At 33.8% G+C, this 22,233-nt stretch overlaps 1 protein-coding gene across 6 annotated transcripts in view; it reads left to right on the forward strand.

Moving 5' to 3' along the window:
* Nucleotides 1-22,233, forward strand: part of KCNH7 (potassium voltage-gated channel subfamily H member 7) — a 475,718-nt gene that overhangs the window by 411,354 nt on the left and 42,131 nt on the right. For 5 of the 6 annotated variants that reach the window (XM_050752295.1, XM_050752293.1, XM_050752296.1 and 2 more), the window contains one exon: nt 7,432-7,631. In XM_050752295.1, coding sequence (XP_050608252.1) covers nt 7,432-7,631 — 200 coding nt within the window. Of the gene's footprint in view, nt 1-7,431; nt 7,721-22,233 lie in introns of those variants that run through there. The other variant, XM_050752299.1, reaches the window with a different exon arrangement.

Consider the following 22,233-nt stretch of genomic DNA (forward strand, 5'->3'; position numbering starts at 1 on the left):
TTTATAACATATAGCATAATTTTATATTTTAAATATTATAAATAACATGTATATATTTAATTTTAAAAAACACATAAGCCAGAAAAATAAAGGCAAATGTACTCCATTTCTGACCTGCTTGACAAACATCTTGATTGGAAGAATTTCTTATTTTTGTAGCAAGTAAAAAAAAAGTTACTAGAGTTCTGCTTCCAGTTATGATGGAGTTACTAAAACCTTACTCTCCTTCTATTAAAAACAAACAGAAAACTGATCAAAATATATAAGACAATTGTTTTCAGGCACTGGAAAATTAACAGGGAAGTTTGATCCCTGAAAGAAGGAAAGCAAACAATATGGGCCACATGTTTTCTTGACTTTTTGTCTGGAGGCACTTTCTGGACTACAGTGAACAGAGAAGGGAGAAATAACCTAAGCAGACCCCAGCAGTCTTACAGAGTTAAGAAAACAAGATCAGAGGTCATGGAGGCTAAGGTACTGCAATTTGCAAGACAGACAAGTGGAGAAGTAGTTATGGAAAAGAAAAGCCCCAGAAACCTACATAGGTATCCTTTTGAGTCTTCTGATGAATACTAAGTCACAAATGCATGGGGTAAAACTCCCTAAAATCCAGCAAAGAAATACCAGAAATACTATAAGCTAAACAATTTCCAAAGCTCACATAGATGTGGGAGATTTTCAAATTTCAGCCAACAGAATGGAAAACCTTTATTGAACATCCAGGGTATTTGGTAGAAATCTCAGAAAAAAAAAAAAAATAGTGCTGTAGTACCAGGGCTAATCTGTCCCAAAAATAAGCTTAAACAGCAAGCTTCAAAAGGCACACGCTGATCTCCAAGTGGTTTAACTCCTGCAAGAACATCTAACTTCTTTTTAAGACAAAAAAAGTTACAAGCATTGAAGAAGGTTAAATTTATAGTGCCCAATATCTATTTAAAATTTAAGAGATATTATAAGAAACAGAAAAATGTAATTCTTAATAGGAAAAAATAAATCAAGTAAAATGGAACCAGAATTTACAAAGATGATGAAGACAAGCAAAAAAAAAATTCTTTTTTTTTAAATAATAGCAGAAATTTTTTAATTTAAAAATAATGGTAGAATTTTTTCCAAAATTGATGAAAACTATAAACCACATATCCAAGAAGTCCAGTGAATCCCAAACAGGTTAAATATATGTAAAACACACTGGTGCACATCATAATCAAATATTAAATGCTGCCGGAGAAAAAAAGACACATCATATACAAAGGAAAAAGATAATGTTGATAGATTTCTTATTAGAAATGATGAAAGCCAAAGAAAATGGAACAAAATCCTTATATTGCTGAAAGAAAACTAAAATCTGTCAACATAGGAATCTATGTTTAATTAAACTACTCTTCAAAAATGACAAAACCTGACATAATTCTTCATGAGCAGACTACAAGAAATGATAAAGTTCTTTAAGTGAAAGGAAAATTATACCAGATGAAAATTTGATCAACACAAAAGAATGAAAAACTAGAAGTGGTAAATGTGTGAGTTAAAAAAAAAAAAAAATACTTTTTCCGTATTTCTAAATGTCTTCAAAAATAATTGACTCCTTAAAGCAAAAACTAATGTCAGTGAATGTGGAGGTTTTATAACATATGTAGAAGGAGAAATTATGACAATGATAGTACCAAAAAGTGGGAAGAAGAAATAGAAATATATGTTGTTGTAAGATTCCTACATCATTCATGACATGGTATTATGCTATTTAAAGTAGATGTTGACCAATTTAAAATGCATGTTATAAATCCTACAACTATAGCTAACAAGCCAACAGGAAAGACAAAATGGAATAATAACAAAATAACACATGTAAAGTATTGTAGGAAATAAGTAAAAAAGGGAAATGCCGAAAACAAATAGCAAGATAGTATATTTAAACCCAAATATATCAATAATTGCATTAAATGTAAATGATCTAAATGCTTTTGTTGAAATGGAGAAATTATCAGAGAGTATTTTAAAAAATAAGGCTCAACCATATGCTGTCTAAAGAAAACATACTTATAAAGAGTAAAAAAAAAAATGAAAAACAATGTTCATACAAATCCTAATCATAAGAAAATCTGAGGAACAGTATTAACTTCAGACAATGTAGTGATATTAACTTTAGGACAAGTACTATTGCCAAAGATAAAATAGATAAATATAGCAATCCTAAATGTGTAGGCACTCAACTACAGAACTTTAAATTACATGAAGGAAAAACTGATGTAACTGAAAGGAAAAATTGACAAATTCACAAGACAAATTCATAATTATAGTTTGCAATGTTAACACTGCTCTTTCAGTGTTTTATAGAATAAACAGACCAAATGAATAAAAATATAGAAAACTTAAAGAATACTATCAGCTAAACTTGGTATATTGACAATTATAAAATACCAGCAGAATACATGTTCTTTTCTAGCATATAGGGAACATTTACCAGTAGACAAGCCACATGCTGGGCTACAAAACAAGTCTCAATAAATTTGGAAATGCTAAAATCATACAAAGTATTTGTCTGATGATAGAGAAACCAGAAATCAACAATAAAAGAAGGAAGAGGAAAAGGAGGAAGAAGATGAGGAGAAGGAGGAAGAGGACAAGGAGACAAGGAGTAGGAGAAAAAACTGATAGATATTTAGAAAGTCCCCAGATGTTTAGAAATAAGTTCCAAATAACTCACAGTTCAAAGAAGAAATCACATGGAAAATTACAAACTATTTTTAACTTAATGAAAATGGAAACAAAATGTATCAAAACTTGTATAGGGCACCTAAGGCATTTTTTAGAGATAAATCTATAGCTTTAAGTGTTTTTATTTAAAAAGGAGATCTAAAATCAAAAATCTAAGCTTGTATTTTAAGAAGCTAGTAAAAGGCAAGCAAATTAAAACCTAATACAACTGGAAGAAAAGAAATAATAGATATAAGAGTAGAAGTCAATAAAAATAGAAAACAAACAAGAGAGAAAGTTAATGGAAGTAATTTTTAAAATCAGTAAAACTGATAAGCCTCCAACTAGACTAAAAGAGAGAATGTAAGTTACTGTCCTATATGAAAGAAAGATAATAACACAAATCTTATGGACATTAAAAGGATAAGAAAAGAACATTATAAAGAACAATAAACTTGACAATTTAGATCAAATAATAAAATTATTTGAATTATACACATTACCAAAACTGAAACAAACAAAAATAACCCTGAATCATACAATAAAAATTGATAAATTGGATTTCATCAAAATTAATAACTTCCACACTTCAAAAAACACCATTAAGAAAAGGAATGGACAAATGGTATACTTGAAGAAAATATTTTCAATACCGAGGTCAAAAAAGGACTTATATCCAGAATATATCAATAATTCTTACAAATCCATAATAAGAAGACAACTCAATTTAAAAATGGTTAAAGTATTTGAAAAGACAGTTCACGAAATATACATGAATGACTAATAAAGACATGAAAAAAATGTTATTAATCATCAGGAAAATGAAAATTAAAACCCTAATGAGATATTACACATGTACACTACAATGGTTAAAATTAAAGACTGACAAAACCAAATGCTGGAGAGGATATGGAACAACTAGTATTTTCATACATTGCTGGTGAGAATGTAAAATGATACAACTTTGAAAAACAGTTTGGCAGTTTCTTATGAAGTTAAACATACCACACAACTCAGCAATTCCACTCTTAGGTGTTTAAAAGAAATGAAAATATATGCCCACACAAAGTCTTGTATACAAATGTTCATGGCAGTTTTATTCGTAATAGCCAAAAACTAGAAACAGCAAGGTTTCCATCAACAGGAGAAGAGATAAACAAACTGTGGTATAGCCATATGATGCAAATCAATTCAGCAATTAAAAAAAAAAAACAAATTACTGATACACACAACAGAATGATTCTCAAAAACATGTTGAGCAAAAGAAGTCAGTCACAAATGTACATAATGAATATGTACATTATGATTCCACTTATATAAAATCCTAGAAAATTCAGACTAATCTGTAATGGCATAAAGGAGCTCAGTGGTTGTCTAAGGTCTGAAGTGAGTGATTGCAAGCAGCCAAGGAACACAAGGAGACTTTTAGGGTGAAGCAAATGTTCTATATCATGATTGTGTTTACAGGGGTGTATATATTTGTCAAAACTAATTGAATTATACACTTAAAATAGGTACATCTTACATATAAATTAAAAATCAATAAAATTTATTTTATTAAGTTACAGAATTGTTTAAATTTATGTAGTAAGAATGCAGGTGTATTTGTTTGTCAACATGTTTCAGCTAATATCTTCTGACCAATCAAATGTATTAGTATGGTTACTATATCAAAATTAAGGTGTGGTGTGCTGAAGGAAGTTTTAAGATACACCTGTTTTATTTCTATAATACCTAAACTAAAGCAAACCATTTGGATGAAAAAAGAACTCCCTATTTTATAAAACTAAAATTATTGAGTTAAGGAGAGATGCCTAGATATCCATAGTCTGTCAACTTGCTTTTGATTGATATTTTTGCCAGTTGGGCATCAACTAAATAATATGTACAGAATATAAGTATTTTATTCTTCTCTCTAGCTTACAATCTCTAGCTCCATTTCCTTCCTAAAAAATAGGAAAAAGATTAATGTCTTTATATTAATTTAAAAAGTCATAATCACAGAATTTCCTAAAAATAAGTATTTCAGGTCACTTTTTGTTTTTTTGTTTGTTTGTGTGTTTGTTTTTGAGATAGGGTCTCACTCTGTCACCCAGGCTGGAGTGCAGTGGCATGATCTTAGCTCACTGGAACCTGCACCTCCCTGGTTCAAACGATTCTCGTGCCTCAGCTTCCGTAATAGCTGGTACTACAGGCACACAGCAAGATACCCGGCTAATGTTTGTATTTGTTGTAGGGATGGGGTTTTGCCATGTTGCCCAAACTGGGTTCGAACCCCTCAGCTCAGGTGATCCACCTGCCTCGGCCTCCCAAAGTTCTGGGATTATAGGCGTGAGCCACTGTGCCCAACCATGAATTAGTCACTTATCTGATCAACTATGTACTTATAATCTAGATTTTTTTTCATCTTGACAGCTAGTGGGAAATGCTTGTTTATGACTTTAACATTTTGGTTAATTTTGATGGTAGAGATAAAACTCTACCATTCAAATAACATCTAATTTGCTAAAATCTATTTAATAAATAAGATTTTTTCCTGATCTTTCTTGATCATGTAATGGTTTAGATAAAACACGTGTTTCTTGATCATGTGTGGTTTAGGTTAAAAAAAATAGCATTGATTTCATGCCCTCTGATTAAATCTACTTCCTGAGCACTTGATAGGTATTTTGGAAATGTAACATCACATGTGATTGTTTCCCCACTACATTTGGGATAAGTAAAGCGTGTTTTTCACATGAATGTCCTTGGATCACAGGAATCAATTTCTGGCAAATATTGTTAATTTTCTATTTAAAGAATGATTCATTTACTCAAAAACAATTTAGGCCCACCTTTTCTTCATGTAGAAGATACAATTCAAACATCTGCTCTACCTTACAGAGAATTAATGTCTTTTATATATGCCAATTCAGCCTCACTAGAGATCTCCTGTGTTAGTCTGGATGTCCAGAGAAGCAGAACCAAAAGATAGATATTGGAAAGACATATATATTTGAATATAGATAAAGATATAAAGAGATTTATTAGAAGAAATTGGCTCACACAGTTATAGAGGCTGAAAATTCTCAAGATCTGTACTCAGTAACTGTGTCTAGACCAGGGAGAGCCAATGATGTGGTTTCAGTCTGAGTCCGAGTGCAAGTCCAAAGGCTGGAGAAGACTGATATTCAGCTCAGACAGTCAAGCAGAGAGTTCATTCTCCTTTACTTCCCCTTTTTCTTCTATTCAGGACTTCAATAAGTTGGATGCAGCCCACCCACAGTGGGGAGGACAAACTGCTTTACTCGTTTACTGACCCAAATGCTAATCTCCTCTGCAAACCCCTCACAGACACATCCAGAATATTTGTGTAACCAAATATCCAGGCACACTGTGGCCCAGTCAAGTTGATATAAAATTAACCACCACATCTCCCCAACTTTCGTCCCCTTAAATAGATAAAAACAAGGGGTCACTGCTTTCCCCGGGACATTCTCTTACTTGGGATATCTATGGTACATAAGGATCTTGATAACCAAGCATGATAAGATAAGCGAACAAGGTGAGATGGAAAAGCAAGCAAGTGCTCAGGAAAACATACTAGTTTAAAACATGGCCAGAATCTGGCCAAAGCCTACTTTGGAAATGATTAAGTGGCTTATAGAAGCAATTGTAAAATTTGTTTGAGGAAAAAAATGTGTTGTTTGAATTTACTTTAATTAAACACTTCAGACTCTTTTGTTGTTGCTGTTTTCCCCACCCTGGTATATAGCTATTCCAGTGACTTAAACATATGTTACCATATCTCTCAGTTTCTGATAGATGCCCAAAGATCAATATTCAGATTTTATATCGTGATGTGACTTTCTGTACAGAGAATAGCGTTTATTTTTAGGATTATTAGAAATGAATACAAATATTAAAAAGAGAGAAAGTGCTTAAAGAGCTTATTTTAAATCATGAAGATTTAGTGGAAGAAGCACCAATACAGATATTCTTCCTAAATGCTGATTATATAGCAAGGGATCTCATAGCAGTTTCTTCCCATAGATGAAAGAACAAAAATGTGTTCTATTTTTTCCCTATAAAAATGAAGCTATGTGAATTTTTCTAAGCCAGAGATATGTTTCTTATGCAAAAATACTATGAAAATGAATTGGAATAGATTAAGAACTGTATACAAATTAACACTCCAAAGAAACTGAGTTTCTTAAAAGAATTTGTTATCCCTTAACAAACCTAATGTATTCAAAATAATCTCAAATTTAATAATAGATTTTTCTTCTACAAAGTTAGATTTGAGGCTGAGAGGCAGAAATAAGTCACAATTTAAAACTAATATGTTAACTCCAATTCAAAAAGGGTTTTTAAATCCCTAAAAGACACTTTTGCCTCATATTTTTTTCAAGAAAATGTATTTTTGGTGAGCCATGACATGCCTTCTTTTTCAAATGAAAGGGTTTATTTCAAATGCATTTCTCCCTAGTCAATGCTCCCAGCCACAAGCTGATATTATAAACAATGTGAGTTTTCACTTTCATTTAGAATCCATGATGAATTTGGATACTTTCCCTCTCCAGCTTTATCACTAAAATTATGAAATGTAAAGCAGTTTCAGTTTAACTGCTTTTTTTCCCCATGATCCAATGGTAAATCCTCACTAGACTGAGATAATCAAAATCCTCATGCTTGATACTCTAACAATATATAACTTGCCTATGTTTCCCCCATAACTTTGTTTTTTATCCAATCCAGCACTAATGTATGCAAGCATTTTTGGGAATGTATCTGCAATTATCCAAAGACTATACTCGGGAACTGCCAGGTACCACATGCAGATGCTGCGAGTAAAAGAATTCATTCGCTTTCACCAAATCCCCAACCCTCTGAGGCAACGTCTTGAAGAATATTTCCAGCACGCATGGACTTACACCAATGGCATTGACATGAACATGGTATGTATGTCTGTTTTCCAAAATGAAAGTGCCACAGGCATTATAGTGATAGCCAAAATGGAATAAAAGCCAGAATCACCAGCTTTGAACCCCTTGCTTTTGTTTTCTTCTCTCGGATGTGTATTTTCTCCCCTGGAGATAGTCTCTCATTCTCAATTCATGGCATTGCATGGTGCTATATCTAGTTACACTGTGTGGCAAAGGCATTATAACATGATGCAAACTGATATAACTGTGTGTAGTAGAGTTCCCACTTCTGGTGAGAGAGAGCATTGCTTTAGCTGGGACTTGGGTTTTTACTGCATGGCCTCATTGCCAACACCCCCCAAAAATAGTTGGATCCAGTTGCAATAAGGTTTGGCAAGTAAACGGTAACAATTATGATGCCCCCAAACAGAGATCTCAGGTTAACACACTTTAAAAGACAGGAAATTGAAAACTTATAGGAGAGGTCAGGGAGCTTAAGTATACATAAGCATTTTAAGATAGGAAGTTTCACACTTTAAGAATGTTTTTTTCTATATTTTAAACGATCTACGCTGTGCCCTTTTACTGTACCTGGTTTAATGCGTCTTTCCTTTCAAGGGGGAAATATGGATCCCTTCATATTTTTCCTTCACGTTTTAAGCAAATTCAACATCAACAATCACCTGTCATAACCTCCCTTCCTGTATCACTGCTCAAAAATCAACACTTTTAATGATATTAATGTGGTCCAAAGACCTCTTTTGATTATTAGGAGAATTGCCCACTTTCTTTTACCTTGCAATTTGGCTATAAAGGCTGGTTTCTAAATAAATTATACAGCAAATCCAAATTCGATGATGTATCATAGAGCGCCAGAAAAAAAGGAACAAAAATATGGTGGCTTCCCATATGGCTACTCCTCCACTGGGCAAGAACCCTGTTTCTAAGAATTTCTCAGAAAATAAAAGCACTCACATTTAATTATGTCAATTGCATGAAACAATTTTTGTGTAAGTGAGCCTGTACAATTTAAAATGGTACTTTCTGTTTAACCAGTAATAGTCTAATAAAGAAAGAAGGGTTCAAAATTAACAGGAATGGTGCAGAAAGCACTGCAAATATTACCCAATTTGAAAGTAATATTTATATATGGATAAGTTTATCATACCTGTGTGTGATGTATTTGATTGAGAAGGACATGCCATGACAAAAATGACAATTTGAAGAGCTAATCAAATGAGCACTTTTCACGCAAAACCCCTTGAGTCGTTTCTAATCATCCCAAAGTTCCTTGTGAAAAATTCATTTGTAAATTGATCCCCCAAAGGAACACTTTAATCTCACAAGAAAGAGCACCTACATGTTGATCACTTTTCTATATTTCCATCACTGTTATTGTTTAACAAAGGTGTCAGCATTCAAAGTCTTTTGGGGACTCTCTGCTGCTGGGTTGGCTGAAGCAGTGTCAAGAATTTTTAATCAAAACACATCACTCATTTTTTGTTGTTCCATACTGCCAGATTATTTCAAAAACAGTAGCAAAACAATTATTTTACCCCCCTCCATGTAACTCTAGTTTTGTGACCATTTTTTTGTGATAAAGTCTATTTTGTGACAACTATTTACCTTTCATTGTTTGACTCTATTACCTATGAATATGGTTTATATACCACTTGCCTATTTACAATGTACTTATGAAAGATTTATCTCTTTCCTGTCTGCTTCACACCTTAATAAATGGAATCACAACACCCACCGGTAAGAACAGGAGGTATTTATATCCAATTTGATTCTCGTGTAAATTGTGGAGAACACCCTTGTTATCTGTCAGGTTTAGAGCTTGTTAAATGATTTCCAATGTTAGTTCTGATCTTTTTTGCATGACGTAGCTGAGGAAATACAAAGCAAGAAACTGGGGAAGACAACCTGGAAGAGGCCAAGTACAGAATAGAAATCCTTAACTTTAACAATGACTTGACCTCTAACAATATTTATATACAATTTCCCAGTCCCCATAAAAATTCACTTCTCTGCCCCTATCCCGACTCTGGTAAAGGCTATGGGTATACGGTTTGCATTAGATAATTGTCATAAATAAAATGTCATTCTCTTTCATTATCTTCTATTTTCATGATGTAGGTGCTTTTCTTTCCTCTCATCTGCATGCCTGTATTACATCGTCCTAGAGTGTGTGAGCTCTAAACCATGTGCTGCTGAGTCTTGCATGTGGTTTTGAGAGCTTGACTTTGCACGGACTTCTTGTTTGTGTACAGTGTCTACATTTCTCATTTTGTGACTGCAAAGTGAGTAAGCGAACTGCAAGATAACTCTGAACACTCAGCAAATGGAAGATGCTTACTTGTTAAGCACTACTTATGAAACAAAGTTGATTAGAGAAAAAACAACTATACTCTTAGACTATTGAGAGGTTAAAAAAAATCAAAATGGATTTTTTTTACCTCCAAAACCACACTTAAAATCCCTATGTATTGTCAACTAAATTGTAATTTAATCGCAGTTTAAAATCATTCAAATTTATGTATTATCACACATAAAAGCACATTTAACTTGTATTTTGCATCAGCATTCCATGATATTTTAAGTATAACCTTAAATATAATTTCTCATAAAACATTTCAGGTCATTTTCACTGTTCAACCATGTCCAAATGAAGTACAAGATACTCAATCACACTGTATTGATTGACCTAAAATTATTTTTATGAACAAAACCATTTGATTGTTTGATAGACCAAAAAAATAAGAAATAATTGACCTAAAAAGTGTGGCCATAACCTTTAATCCCTGCATCTTTTGCTTTTTGTGTAAAAGCTATTACCAGAATGTTTCAAAACTTAAAGCACTGTGGGAACAAGTATGGACTCCCTTTTAATTGAGCCAGATGGTTCAGAGTACAAAAGGAAATGGGCCAGAATAATGAAGCCACTGAAAGAATCACAGTGTTTTGTTTTGTTTTGTTTTTGTTTTTGTTTTGAGGCAGAGTCTTGCTCTATTGCCCAGGCTGTAGTGCAGCAGTGCCGTCTAGGCTCGCTGCAACCTCTACCTCCTGGGTTCAAGCAATTCTCCTGCCTCAGCCTCCTGAGTAGCTGGGATAACAGGCACATGCCACCACACCTGGCTAATTTTTGTATTTTTAGTAGAGATAGGCTTTCACCATGTTGGCCAGGATGGTCTCGAACTCCTGATCTCAAGTGATCTGCCACCTTGACATCCCAAAGTGCTGGGATTATAGGCGAGAGTCACCACGCCTGGCCTAGATCATGTTCTTTTGAGTGTGATCTCATATTAGGAATAGTAAAAATCATATGAAAGATGTGCAGAAGTTAATTCTGGAAAACTCTCTTCCCTCTACCTCCAACATTTTTAATTAGGAGTGAAGAGATACTTTTTTCAGAGTAGGACTGATAGCATCTCAATGAATTTCTCCAAATCAAAGCTGTCTTCTGATATAGTCTGAAACTTTCTGAGGTTACCTAACACTGTTTTAGTTACAGCACTACCACAGTAATGAAAATCATCTTTCATGTCACTGTAGAATCAAGTGGCCTCACATCACACACACACACACACACACACACACACACACACACAAAGAAGTACTCCAATGACCATGGTCCATATATTTTTCCGGATGAAGAGAAATAAACTATTTAGGGCAGAGGCTACTCCTAAATTTAATATTATAATTGCATGGAAGAAGTGCCTGTATGAGCATTTAATGGAGAATTTACTCCTTACCTGAAAATAGCACCTCTGCCCCCACCAAATAATGCCTAGATAATATAAAAAATGCAGAATAGAGATTCAGAAGACCTAAAAACTAACTCTCAGTCTGCCACTACTCTTGGACAAGTCACTTAACCTCTCTGCAATTTCATCAAACTTGTTGTTTTCCAATATTTTGAAAGCACCAGAACTCGAATATGCTAAATGTGCAAAAACGTTATTATGGGAGCTTTTCTGCTTGAGGATGGCAATTCTAACCTATCTGCTTCCCATCCCCCAACTCAGGTACTCAGGTAATCCAGAAACAGTTTTCATTTCTTTTAATAAGAAAAGGGAATAGTTCCTTTTTTTTAGCCTGGGACATTAATGGAGGAAATTTTGAGAGACAGACATAGAAAGTGGTTGGAATAAGAGCCTAGGAAGAGGTATAAACTCTCATCTGGGTGGATAGGTAAGTTTTTCTTAAAGACAGGCAGGAAAGAAAAGAGAAAGGGTGAAGGTATTAGCTTGCAGGTTGAGAAGGGATCTTGATGGTACTTCCATTGCATTGTTCAGTTTCCTAGGTCAAGCAGAGACTAGATGAATCCTGAGAAAGGAGGAAGTGCAAGATAGAAGTGTAGCTCAAGACAGGGAGAGATTTTGGAGCTTTTGAGTTAACTTAATAGGCTTTAAAAAACTTAGGATCATAGTGAGATTTTGAGTGACACAACATAGACCTGTAATGGACCCTATGAACAAAGCCAGTTAAAAGTGGAAAAGAGAATAATAAAAAAATGATGTAGGCCGGGCGCCGTGGCTCACGCCTGTAATCCCAGCACTTTGGGAGGCCGAGGTGAGCGGATCACGAGGTCAGGAGATTGACACCATCCTGGCTAACACGGTGAAACCCCGTCTCTACTAAAAATCCAAAAAAAAAAAAAAAAAAAAAAAAAAAAAAATTAGCCAGGCGTGGTGGCGGGCGCCTGTAGTTCCAGCTACTCTGGAAGCTGAGGCAGGAGAATGGTGTGAACCTGGGGGGGCGGAGCTTGCAGTGAGCCGAGATTGCGCCACTGCACTCCAGCCTGGGCGACAGAGCGAGACTCTGCCTCAAAAAAATTTAAAAAAATGATATACTGTTTAATAGAAATTTATATTGCTTGGAGCTGATGTGATTTCCAAGGAACATTTTAATAAAAATTTGACTTTCTTTACCTGCACAACTTTTAGTTTCTCTGTGATCTGTCAGAGTCGCCTCCACTACTAACACAGAGCTTATCTCTGCATCTACAATCTAACCCTACTCCATCAAAAACTGTGTTACAATCATTCTCTACACTTATTTAAAAGACTTCATCTGAGCCAGACCTTTATATTTAGATCACAGAGTGTTTTGATACACCATAGTGAAGTGTAATGGTGAACTCTTTCAGTTATGTTCAATTCAGCAACTCGGATGAAAACAATCCTTGTGACAATATACTCCATCAGAAATGTAAAAGCAAAATTTGCAAAGTAGCATGGCTTGCCTTCACTGTATTGCTTTCCTCTCCCTTACTTTTTTCTAATGATTTTTAATCTACTGACGTTGATATATACAGTCCATGACCTAGACTGATATGTGTATCATACAGCTGTAATAAAATTTTAGAAATATGATGCCCTCATATCCAGATAATCCTTCATGCATTTAAAAGGGGGCATAAAGATTGACCAAAACCTACATTTAAATGATAATGACCCACAGGACTGGCACACCTTTTGGTTTTCTATAAATAAATACCTAGTTACCATTTAAGAGTTGAATTAAAGTAATAGTTTTGCACAATGCACTTGAAAAGATGTTGTCATCTGCGTGTAGATTAGTTGACAGGAATTGCCTGGCTCTGCAGAAACTGGGAATGTACTTAAATTTCACACTGGCAAGAAGTCTACCACTATGAACACACAAATTTATCACTCACGATCACCTACTGTAGCCAGCTCCTTAATAGCAGGTGCTTTTAAAAGGCAAAGTTCACTTGCCTTTCCTATTTTACACCAAGGCTACTTACCCTACAGTGCTTCAAAATATCACAAAGAACAAGAAAACACCATCTGGAGCCCCCTGACATGAGCAATGTCAAGCTTAAGACAGGCATCTAATGTTTTCAGGTCACAAATGGTACATGTTCATCTTTCACAAGTGATGATGGTCACTTCATCCTGGTCTCCAACCATCAACAAGGAGGACTTATTTACAGTTGTAATCATGCTGCTTCTATGCAAAGTGAGTTCTTCAGTGGTAGGATCTGACCTTTAGCCCATTTTAAGTCAAGAAAAATAATGACAGTATGCCCTAGAGCTTTCCGTATTATAAAAAGTCTACAGAAACATTACACTGAGGTGGTGGACCTACTTTGATGCTTCAGTTTCTCTGTTTATTAATAATTTTACTCTTACAGTAGTTGGAAGGTAGAAATGATGTCTCAAATTGTTTTTTAAATCCTTAAAATAATGTTCCTATTTGAATAGAACTGTAGAGTGGAATTTCTTATGCTGAAGGGTATGATGTGTTTCAAAAAACTTTGGAGTGGTAGGAGCACAGGAATAACTCAACTCAATTCAGTTTCAGATCACTTGATAATCAACACAGGTTAAGCCACTAATAAAAAATAGAGATCATCAAAGTTCAGTTATAACATATTCTTTGGAAATATGATTTTAAGTCTCTTTTCATTCAAATACTAGAATAACTCAGCATTTCTTAAACCTAATGGAATCAAGGCATCCACAATTTTTTTTCCAAAATAAAAGCCCAATATTTTCTTTAGTAGAAGACATACCCAGTGGACTGGGATTGATGTTATAAATGGATATGAAAATGGTCCACCCAATATGTCATATTTCATAATCATTTTTTTAAAAGTGAAAACATTCAGATGTAATTCATCTTAGACCAAATTATCATATAGCCTTAAAGCAGCAATAGCTCAAGAAATTTAGATATATTTTAATTGTTTTTCTCAGTTTAGACATATTGCAATCCATGTGGATGAGCGTGGATGGAAAAAATACATAATCATTACATGTTTTATGCCAGATATACCTAAAAAGAAATCTCCTTTACTTTGCATCTTGGTCTCCTATTATTCAGGTGAGCCACTCCCAGTAGAACTCTACGTTCACCTTAGGGACTCTGATAAGAGCTTTCTTTATTGGATTGGGTTGGGGGGCATCACCTGTGATGATGCATTTTTTAACACTCCAGAGCTATGCTGAATCATTTCCATATATACTGTCATTCATTCTGCCCTCTCTTCCGTTAATCTTCTTAGATCAGTATGCTGTGCAACCCACACAAAGCTGAAACATGTCTGTGGTTAGGAAAACCGGCCATAGTGGGAAAATAAGCCAAAGACTCACTCTCCACAAAGGCTAAATTATTTTACTTGGATCATAGAGGTGAATCTCAAGCTATCATCTGATTCTGTGCTGTGAATAGAAAGGTGTGAGTGATAGAAAGATGTGTTTTCCAAGATACGGATTTAGCCCAGAGCCTAACTATAATTTTATCTGTTTTGTCTATGAGCTATTCTTTTTTTAAAAGATGGAGTCTCACACTGTTGCCCAGGCTGGAGTGCAGTGGTAAGATCTCAGCTCATTGCAACCTCCACCTCCCAGGTTCAAGCGATTCTCCTGTCTCAGTCTCCCCAGTAGCTGGTACTACAGGCATTCGCCACCATGCCCGGCCAATTTTTGTATTTTTAGTAGAGATGGGGTTTCACTATATTGGCCAGGCTGGTCTCGAACTCCTGACCTTGTGATCTGTACTCCTCAGACTCCCAAAGTGCTAGGATTACAGGCGTGAGCCACTGTGCCCAGCGTATGAGCTATTCTTAATATTTAATAGCAGGCAACACCACAGTGAGGTCAGAGAATTATAATAAAGCAATTCCCTTTGACTAGATATCTAAAGAACAAAGGAGAGTATAATGCCAGAAAAACAGCTACATGGTGCAAAATTTTACACGCCAGACTTCTAAAAGACAAACAAAAATATATAGGCTGGCCTAGAGTAATCATAGACAGAGACATTCTTGGAGTAAAAGCAGAGTGGAAGCATGTAAACAGTGGTCAGAATGAAAAAAAGTACTAGGTTACATAACATTTATATCCCATGCTTTCTAAATATGGGAATAACATTCAATGGCAATTTAAATCTGCACCTTGCTCTATTCCCTTTCCTTTCATTCTCACCCATCTTAGCATACAGAATTGAGATCTATAAATTTTTTTGAAAAAATCGTTATTAAACATTAATGATTGGTTCTCATATGCTTATGGCTTTTATATTGGCAGTTCTTAAAGAGAAAAAATATCTTAACCAATCACTGAAGCAAAGTTAAAGGAAACATTAGGAAGACCTAACTTTTTTCAAATTAAAGTACAGAATCATTGTAAATTATCAAACAGTACAAAAATTTGTTTTACAGTAATTAAAAAGTACTTTATATCTTTTCACTTAGAGACAACACCCCGATGTAACATCACCTTGCAACCATACTTGTGACATATCATATACGTCCATTTTTCCTCTTACAGACTTATCATAGCCTGATAAGAATTTGTTTTTAAATTGGGAAGCATCTTCTCTGATGGTGCACATTTCATAGATATGTGTGAATCTAAAGAAAGAAACTGAAGCAAAATTTACATAGAGAGTTTATTTAGACCAACGTTGAGGACTTGCAGCTGGGAAACACTGGGAAATGCTCCAGAGAACAAAGGACAGGCTCAAAGATTTTTTGGTTTTGTTTTGCTCGTTTTGTTGTTGTTGTTGTTGTTGTTGTTGTTATTTTTCTATTTTTTAAGGGACAAATCAGGAGAGTGGGCAATTAGAAAAGTTGTTTGTCAGGAACTCTCATTGGTTTACAGAAATAGCACTGGTTAGTGATTTGCTATACATTGTTAAACTATAGGGCATGATTTATGGTATCCAGCATATAGTGTTGTTAGGTCAATTTCTATCAATTGGTGGATCTCTCAGTCTAGAGTCCCGATAGCAGCTGGATTACTTAGCTTAAGGTGGGGAGTAAGATGTGACTGCACTCACATGTCATTGCCTCTATAGACCTCATAATTTAAAGGGGCTTGCATTCCTTAGATAAAAAGTTATTTGCCTTCTCATATACACAAATTTTACTTAAATAAAATTGCAACATCTCTACTTTTTTATGAATTTTACTTAAATAAAATTGCAACATCTCTACTTTTTTATGAGAGACTTTTTAAATGCAACATTTTAAAGGTTTCTTATACTTCAATTTTTATACTTTACTCATCCCATTATCTATTACCTATGTGTGTAAACTTCCATACCTTTTTATATGCTAATATAATTATACTTATATTTGCATGTATACAGACATATATACATATTTACACACACATATAGTTGCATAATTTAATCTATAAAAACATTTAATTATGTGCAGTCCATGTTTCTCACTTAATAGCTTGTGAAAATACCTCCAAGTTGGCTAATACAACTAATTTATTCCTTTTAATGGCACATACATTCCATACTAGTTTATTTCATATACTATAACTATATAATACATAATATAATAATATATAACTACATATTATACTTATACTAATAGTTTCTTCTCTTATACTAATGGCTACATTGCTGGGCATTCTTTTGATTTCCAATTTCATGCCACTTCAAACAATACTGCAATAAACCCACTTACATATATTTTCCTTACTTATACTTTTATATTTATGGGTAGATTCTCAGATAAGGGATTTTTGAGTAAAAGATTATATGTAATTTTAATTTTAATAGCTATTGTAAGATTACATTCCAAAAATGCTTAACAATTTACATTTCTATCAACAATGTTGGTACTTTTCCCCCTTCCCTTTACTAGCACTGGGTGTTATGGTTCTTTTTAATTTTTGCCAGTTTAATGGATATATGAAAGTTTGTTTTTACTCTGATGACATTTTCTGAGCTACTGTTAAATGCTCATTCATTCATATATACATACACACACCTTATTTGGCTTTTATTCTATGACTTGCCCATTCATAGCATTTTTTTTGCATATTTTCAAGTATCTTTTCTATATTATTTTATTTAATAAGAACTCTTTGTAAATATTAATGCTTTTCATATTGTAATTTGATCCTAATATCTTTTCAATATGTTGGTTTATTTAAGGACTCTTTTGGATACAAAAGTTTTGTTTTTTTTTTAAATATTGTCTAATTGGTCAACTTTTATTATATATCTCATAGATCCTTTCCTGTTTTAAAAAGACCCTACTAAACTTTTGGATTATATGAGTAATTTCCTAAATTTTTTAATAAGATTTGGTATATGTTTAGAAAGAGAACTCCACAATTTGTTTGAAATCTATTTTTGTAAATTATTTTCTTCACATGAATAGAAAATAGTCATGGTAGAATTTATTAAATAAGCCATTCTTTTTTTCATTTAATTAAAATACCACCTGTGCTACACATTACATCACTGGGTATAATTGGGATACATATCTAGACTCTAAAGGCTGCTCTATTTGTCCACTCAGCGTAGTATAAGAATGGTTTGGCCGGGCACAGGGGCTCACGCCTGTAATTCCCGCACTTTGGGAGGCCAAGGAGGGTGGATCACCTGAGGTCAGGAGTTCGAGACCAGCCTGGCCAACATGGTGAAACCCCGTCTCTAATAAAACTACAAAAATTAGCTGGCCATGGTTAGTGGGGGACGCCTGTAATCCCAGCTACCCGGGAGGCTGAGGCAGTAGAATATCTTGAAGCCAGGAGGTGGAGGTTGCAGTGAGCCAAAATCGTGCCATTGCATTCCAGCCTGGGGGACAAGGGCAAGACTCCGTCTAAAAAAACAAACAAACAAAAAAATGGTTTGTGTTTAGCAGCTTTATATAATATTTTAATATCTGATAAGGTAGGTCGACACTTACTAATCTTATTTTGCTTATTTCTCCTGGCTACTTGAGAGCATTTATTCTTCCATAAAAAATACATGACTTTTTAAATTCAGTTACAACTTACTCCATGTTAAGTTTTTGAATTAACCCAAAGATCAGATTGTTAAATATGGCTCCCAAGAGTGAGAAATCATAACCACTATCAAGATTTACTAATAATTTCAATGATTAAGGAATTATGAGCATAGGCACAGAGATCTTCCTTGCCATGTTAGTATGAGTTCTGGCTCAGATTTAACGTAGGACTGTAAATGATATATGTTATTATAAGACACTTAAACAGAATCTTTTTTGGTCATTAAACATTTACATTTTACATTCTGGACATTACGCAGCTTATATGACATTTTCCAGAAAGTCATATTCTATTAAATCTACTAATGAAAGATTGGCCTATCATAGTTGATTATTTAGATACATCCTGCTAAAAATACTCCATAAATGGGAACTATTCCACTAATAAATACCCTTACTGTGTTTGCCAGGAGCAGGTCACTAATGTTTGTCAGTAGCTGGCCATTTTTCTTCCCTGTTATTTCTTGGGAAATATAGAAAATGGATTGTAGGTCTACTTTAACTCTTATTTAAATATAACTTTGGTATTTAAATAGTAAGTCTCACGCATGCTGCACATTAAAATCATCTGAAATATTTTATAATAGTTAAATCAGAATTGCTTAAAGTCTGTGTCAGTATTTTTATAAATCTAATATGTAGACAAGGTTGGGAGTCACTGGTTTATATCTTAAAAAACAAAATCCAATTCAATAAGATTTTATCATTTTCTTCTTAAAAATGTTTACCTTTATTGTTAAATATCTTTATTAATTTTATATAGCATAGTGAATCAAATAAAATATATTATACATTTCCATTTTTACTTGCTTATAGATAATAAAGAATCAAACTATTTATCTTCTATCCAGCCACTTTAGCAAATTCTGACAGAATTTTTTTTTTTGTTTGGTTCAATTTATTTTCTCTGTAACCAAGTTTTGGGTCAATTTGTTTTTCTTTAACAAATTCTGAAGGACTTATTTTTGGTTTGGTTCAATTTGACCTCATTCTGATAGTACTTTTTAGTTTGGTTTAATTTGGTTCGTTCTGGTTTGTTTGAATGGTGGGTGGTCCTCTTGAGGATTTAATATTGGAGATTCTAAGCATACAATCATATCAGCAGCAAAAAGAGGTAAATTCATTTTCTATTTTTAATAGCAACCACTTATTGGGGTGTTTTTGGTTCTCTAGAATCTCCAAAATAATTTTGAAAAAAAAGTTGATTTCAATTTTAAATTTTTAATTAAAAATAATAAAATTATTATCTTAATTAAAATCTTAATAATTGATTTAATTAAAGAAATGTTAAGACTAATATGACTAAAATATCCTTGCACTCATGAAATGCATCCTACTTGAGCATAGTTTTTAAAAATTTTTTAAAATTTTTTCTTTCTTCCACTTTTATTTTAGGTTTGGGGGTACCTATGCAGATTTGTTACATAGGTAAATTGTGTGTCACTGAGGCTTGATGTACAAATGACCCCAAGGTAGTGAACATAGTGCCCAGTGGTACCCTTTCTTACCACTCTTCCTTCTCACCCTCCCTCCTCAAGCAGTCCCCAATGTCTATTGTTCCCATCTTTATGTCCATGTGTATTCAATGTCTAGCTGCCACTTATAAGCGAGAACATGTAGTATTTGGTTTCCTATTCCTGCGTTAGTTTGTTTAGAATAATGGCTTCCAGCTGCATCCCTGTTGCTGCAAAAGACATAATTTCATTCTTTCTTATGGTTGCATAGTATTCCATTGCATATATGTACCACATTTTCTGTATCCAGTCCACTGTTGATAGGCATCTTGTATTGGTTGGTTTCATGTCTTTGCTATTTTGAATAGTTCTGCAATAAACATACAAGTGCATGTGTCCTTTTGGTAAAATAATTTAATTTCCTTTGAGTATTTACCCAAGAGTGGGACTGCTGGGTTAAATGGAATAGTTCTCTTTTAAGATCTTTGAAAAATCTCTACACTGCTTTCCATAGTGACTTAACTAATTTACATTTTCCACCAGCAGTGTACAAGTGTTCACTTTTCTCCACAACCTCACCAATATCTATTGGTTTTAGATTTTTTAATAATAGCCATTCTGGCTGGTGTGAGATCGTATCTCAGTGGAGTTTCGATTTGCATTTCTCTGATAATTATCGATGATAAGCATTTTTTTCATATGTTTCTTGGCCACTTGTATGCCTTTTTTTGAGAAGTATCTGTTCGTGTCCTTTGCCCACTTTTTATTGGAGTTCTTTGTTTTTTGCTTGTTGGTTTGCTTAATAAGTTCCTTATAGATTCTGGATATTGGATCTTTATCAGATGCACAGTGTGCAAATATTTTCTCCCGTTCTGTAGGTTGTCTGTTTACTCTATTGATAGTTTCTTTTGCTGTGCAGAATGTCTTTCATTTAATTAGGTTCCATTTTTCAATTTTGGTTTTGGTTGCAATTGCTTTTGGGGATTTAGTCATAAATTTTTTGCCAAGGTTGAAAAGGTATTGGTAATGATATGGCCCGGAATGTCATTTCATAGGCTTTCTTCTAGAGTTTTTATTGTTTTTAGGTCTTATATTTAAGTCTTTAATCCATCTTGAGCTAATTTTTGTTGATGGATAAACATAAGGGTCCAGTTTCATTCTTCTGCATATTGCTACCCAGTTATCCCAGCATCATTTATTGAATAAGGAATCCTTTCTTCGTTGTTTGTTATTGTCAACTTTGTTGAAAATCAGGTGGCTGTACGTGTGTGGCTTTATTTCTGGTTTCTCTATCCTATTCCATTAGTATGTGTTTGTTTTTCTATCAGTACCACACTGGTTTGGTTACTGTAGCCTTCTAGTATAGTTTGAAGTTGGGTAGTATGATGCCTCCAGCTTTGTTCTTTTTGCCTCGAATTCCTTTGGTAATTCAGGCATATTTCTGGTTTCATATGATTTTAGAATAATTTTGTCTAATTCTGTGAAAAGTGACTTTGGTACATTTACAGGAATGGCATTGAATCTGTACATTGCTTTGGACTGTATGGTCATTTTAACAATATTTATACTTCCCATCCATAAGCATGAAATTTTTTTTCAATTTTTTTTGTGTCCTCTCTCATTTCTTCCAGTAGTATTTTGTAATTCTCACTGCAGACAACTTTCACCTCTTTGGTCTGCTGTATTCCTAGATATTTTATTCTTTATGTGACTAAGGCAAATGAGATTGCATTCTTAATTTGTCTCCGAACTTGGGTGTTACTGGTGTATAGAAATGTTACTGATTTTAGTACATTGATTTTGTATTCTGAAAGTTTACTAACTTTGTTTATTAAATCTGGAAGTCTTTGGTGGAGTGTATAGCGTTTTCTAGATACAGAATCATATCGTCTGTAAAGAGAGATAGTTTGACTTAATATTTGTATGCCTTTTTTTTCCTCTTTCTTACTTAATTCCTCTGGGTAGGACTTCTGGTTATAGATTTTTTGATACATTGTTGATATTATTGGTTAATCAGTTGTTTAGTATTTTGCATCTATTTTATAATGATATTCATTAGTGGTTATATGCTCTTTAAGTGTTAGAAAGAAATCAGTTGTAAAATCGTCTGGTTGTTTTAATAGTGGGTCTTTAATCACCTCTCCCACTCTACTTGGTAAAATTATTTGTTCTACTTCTTCCTTAGTCATTATAATAATTTGCATTTTATCAAGAGTTCATGCATGTTATCTAGGCTTCCACAGTTGTACAATTGCACATAGGCTTCTCTTATAAGATATTTAATATTTTCTGAATCAGCGCATGCATCTGCTTTTCTTATTCCTGAACTTGCATATTTTTCTCTCTCTCTTCTTTCCTTCAGCAGATCTTTGAAAGATTTATATAT

This window comes from Macaca thibetana, chromosome 12, assembly GCF_024542745.1.
Source record: "Macaca thibetana thibetana isolate TM-01 chromosome 12, ASM2454274v1, whole genome shotgun sequence".
In the NCBI taxonomy this organism is placed as follows: Eukaryota; Metazoa; Chordata; class Mammalia; order Primates; family Cercopithecidae; genus Macaca; species Macaca thibetana.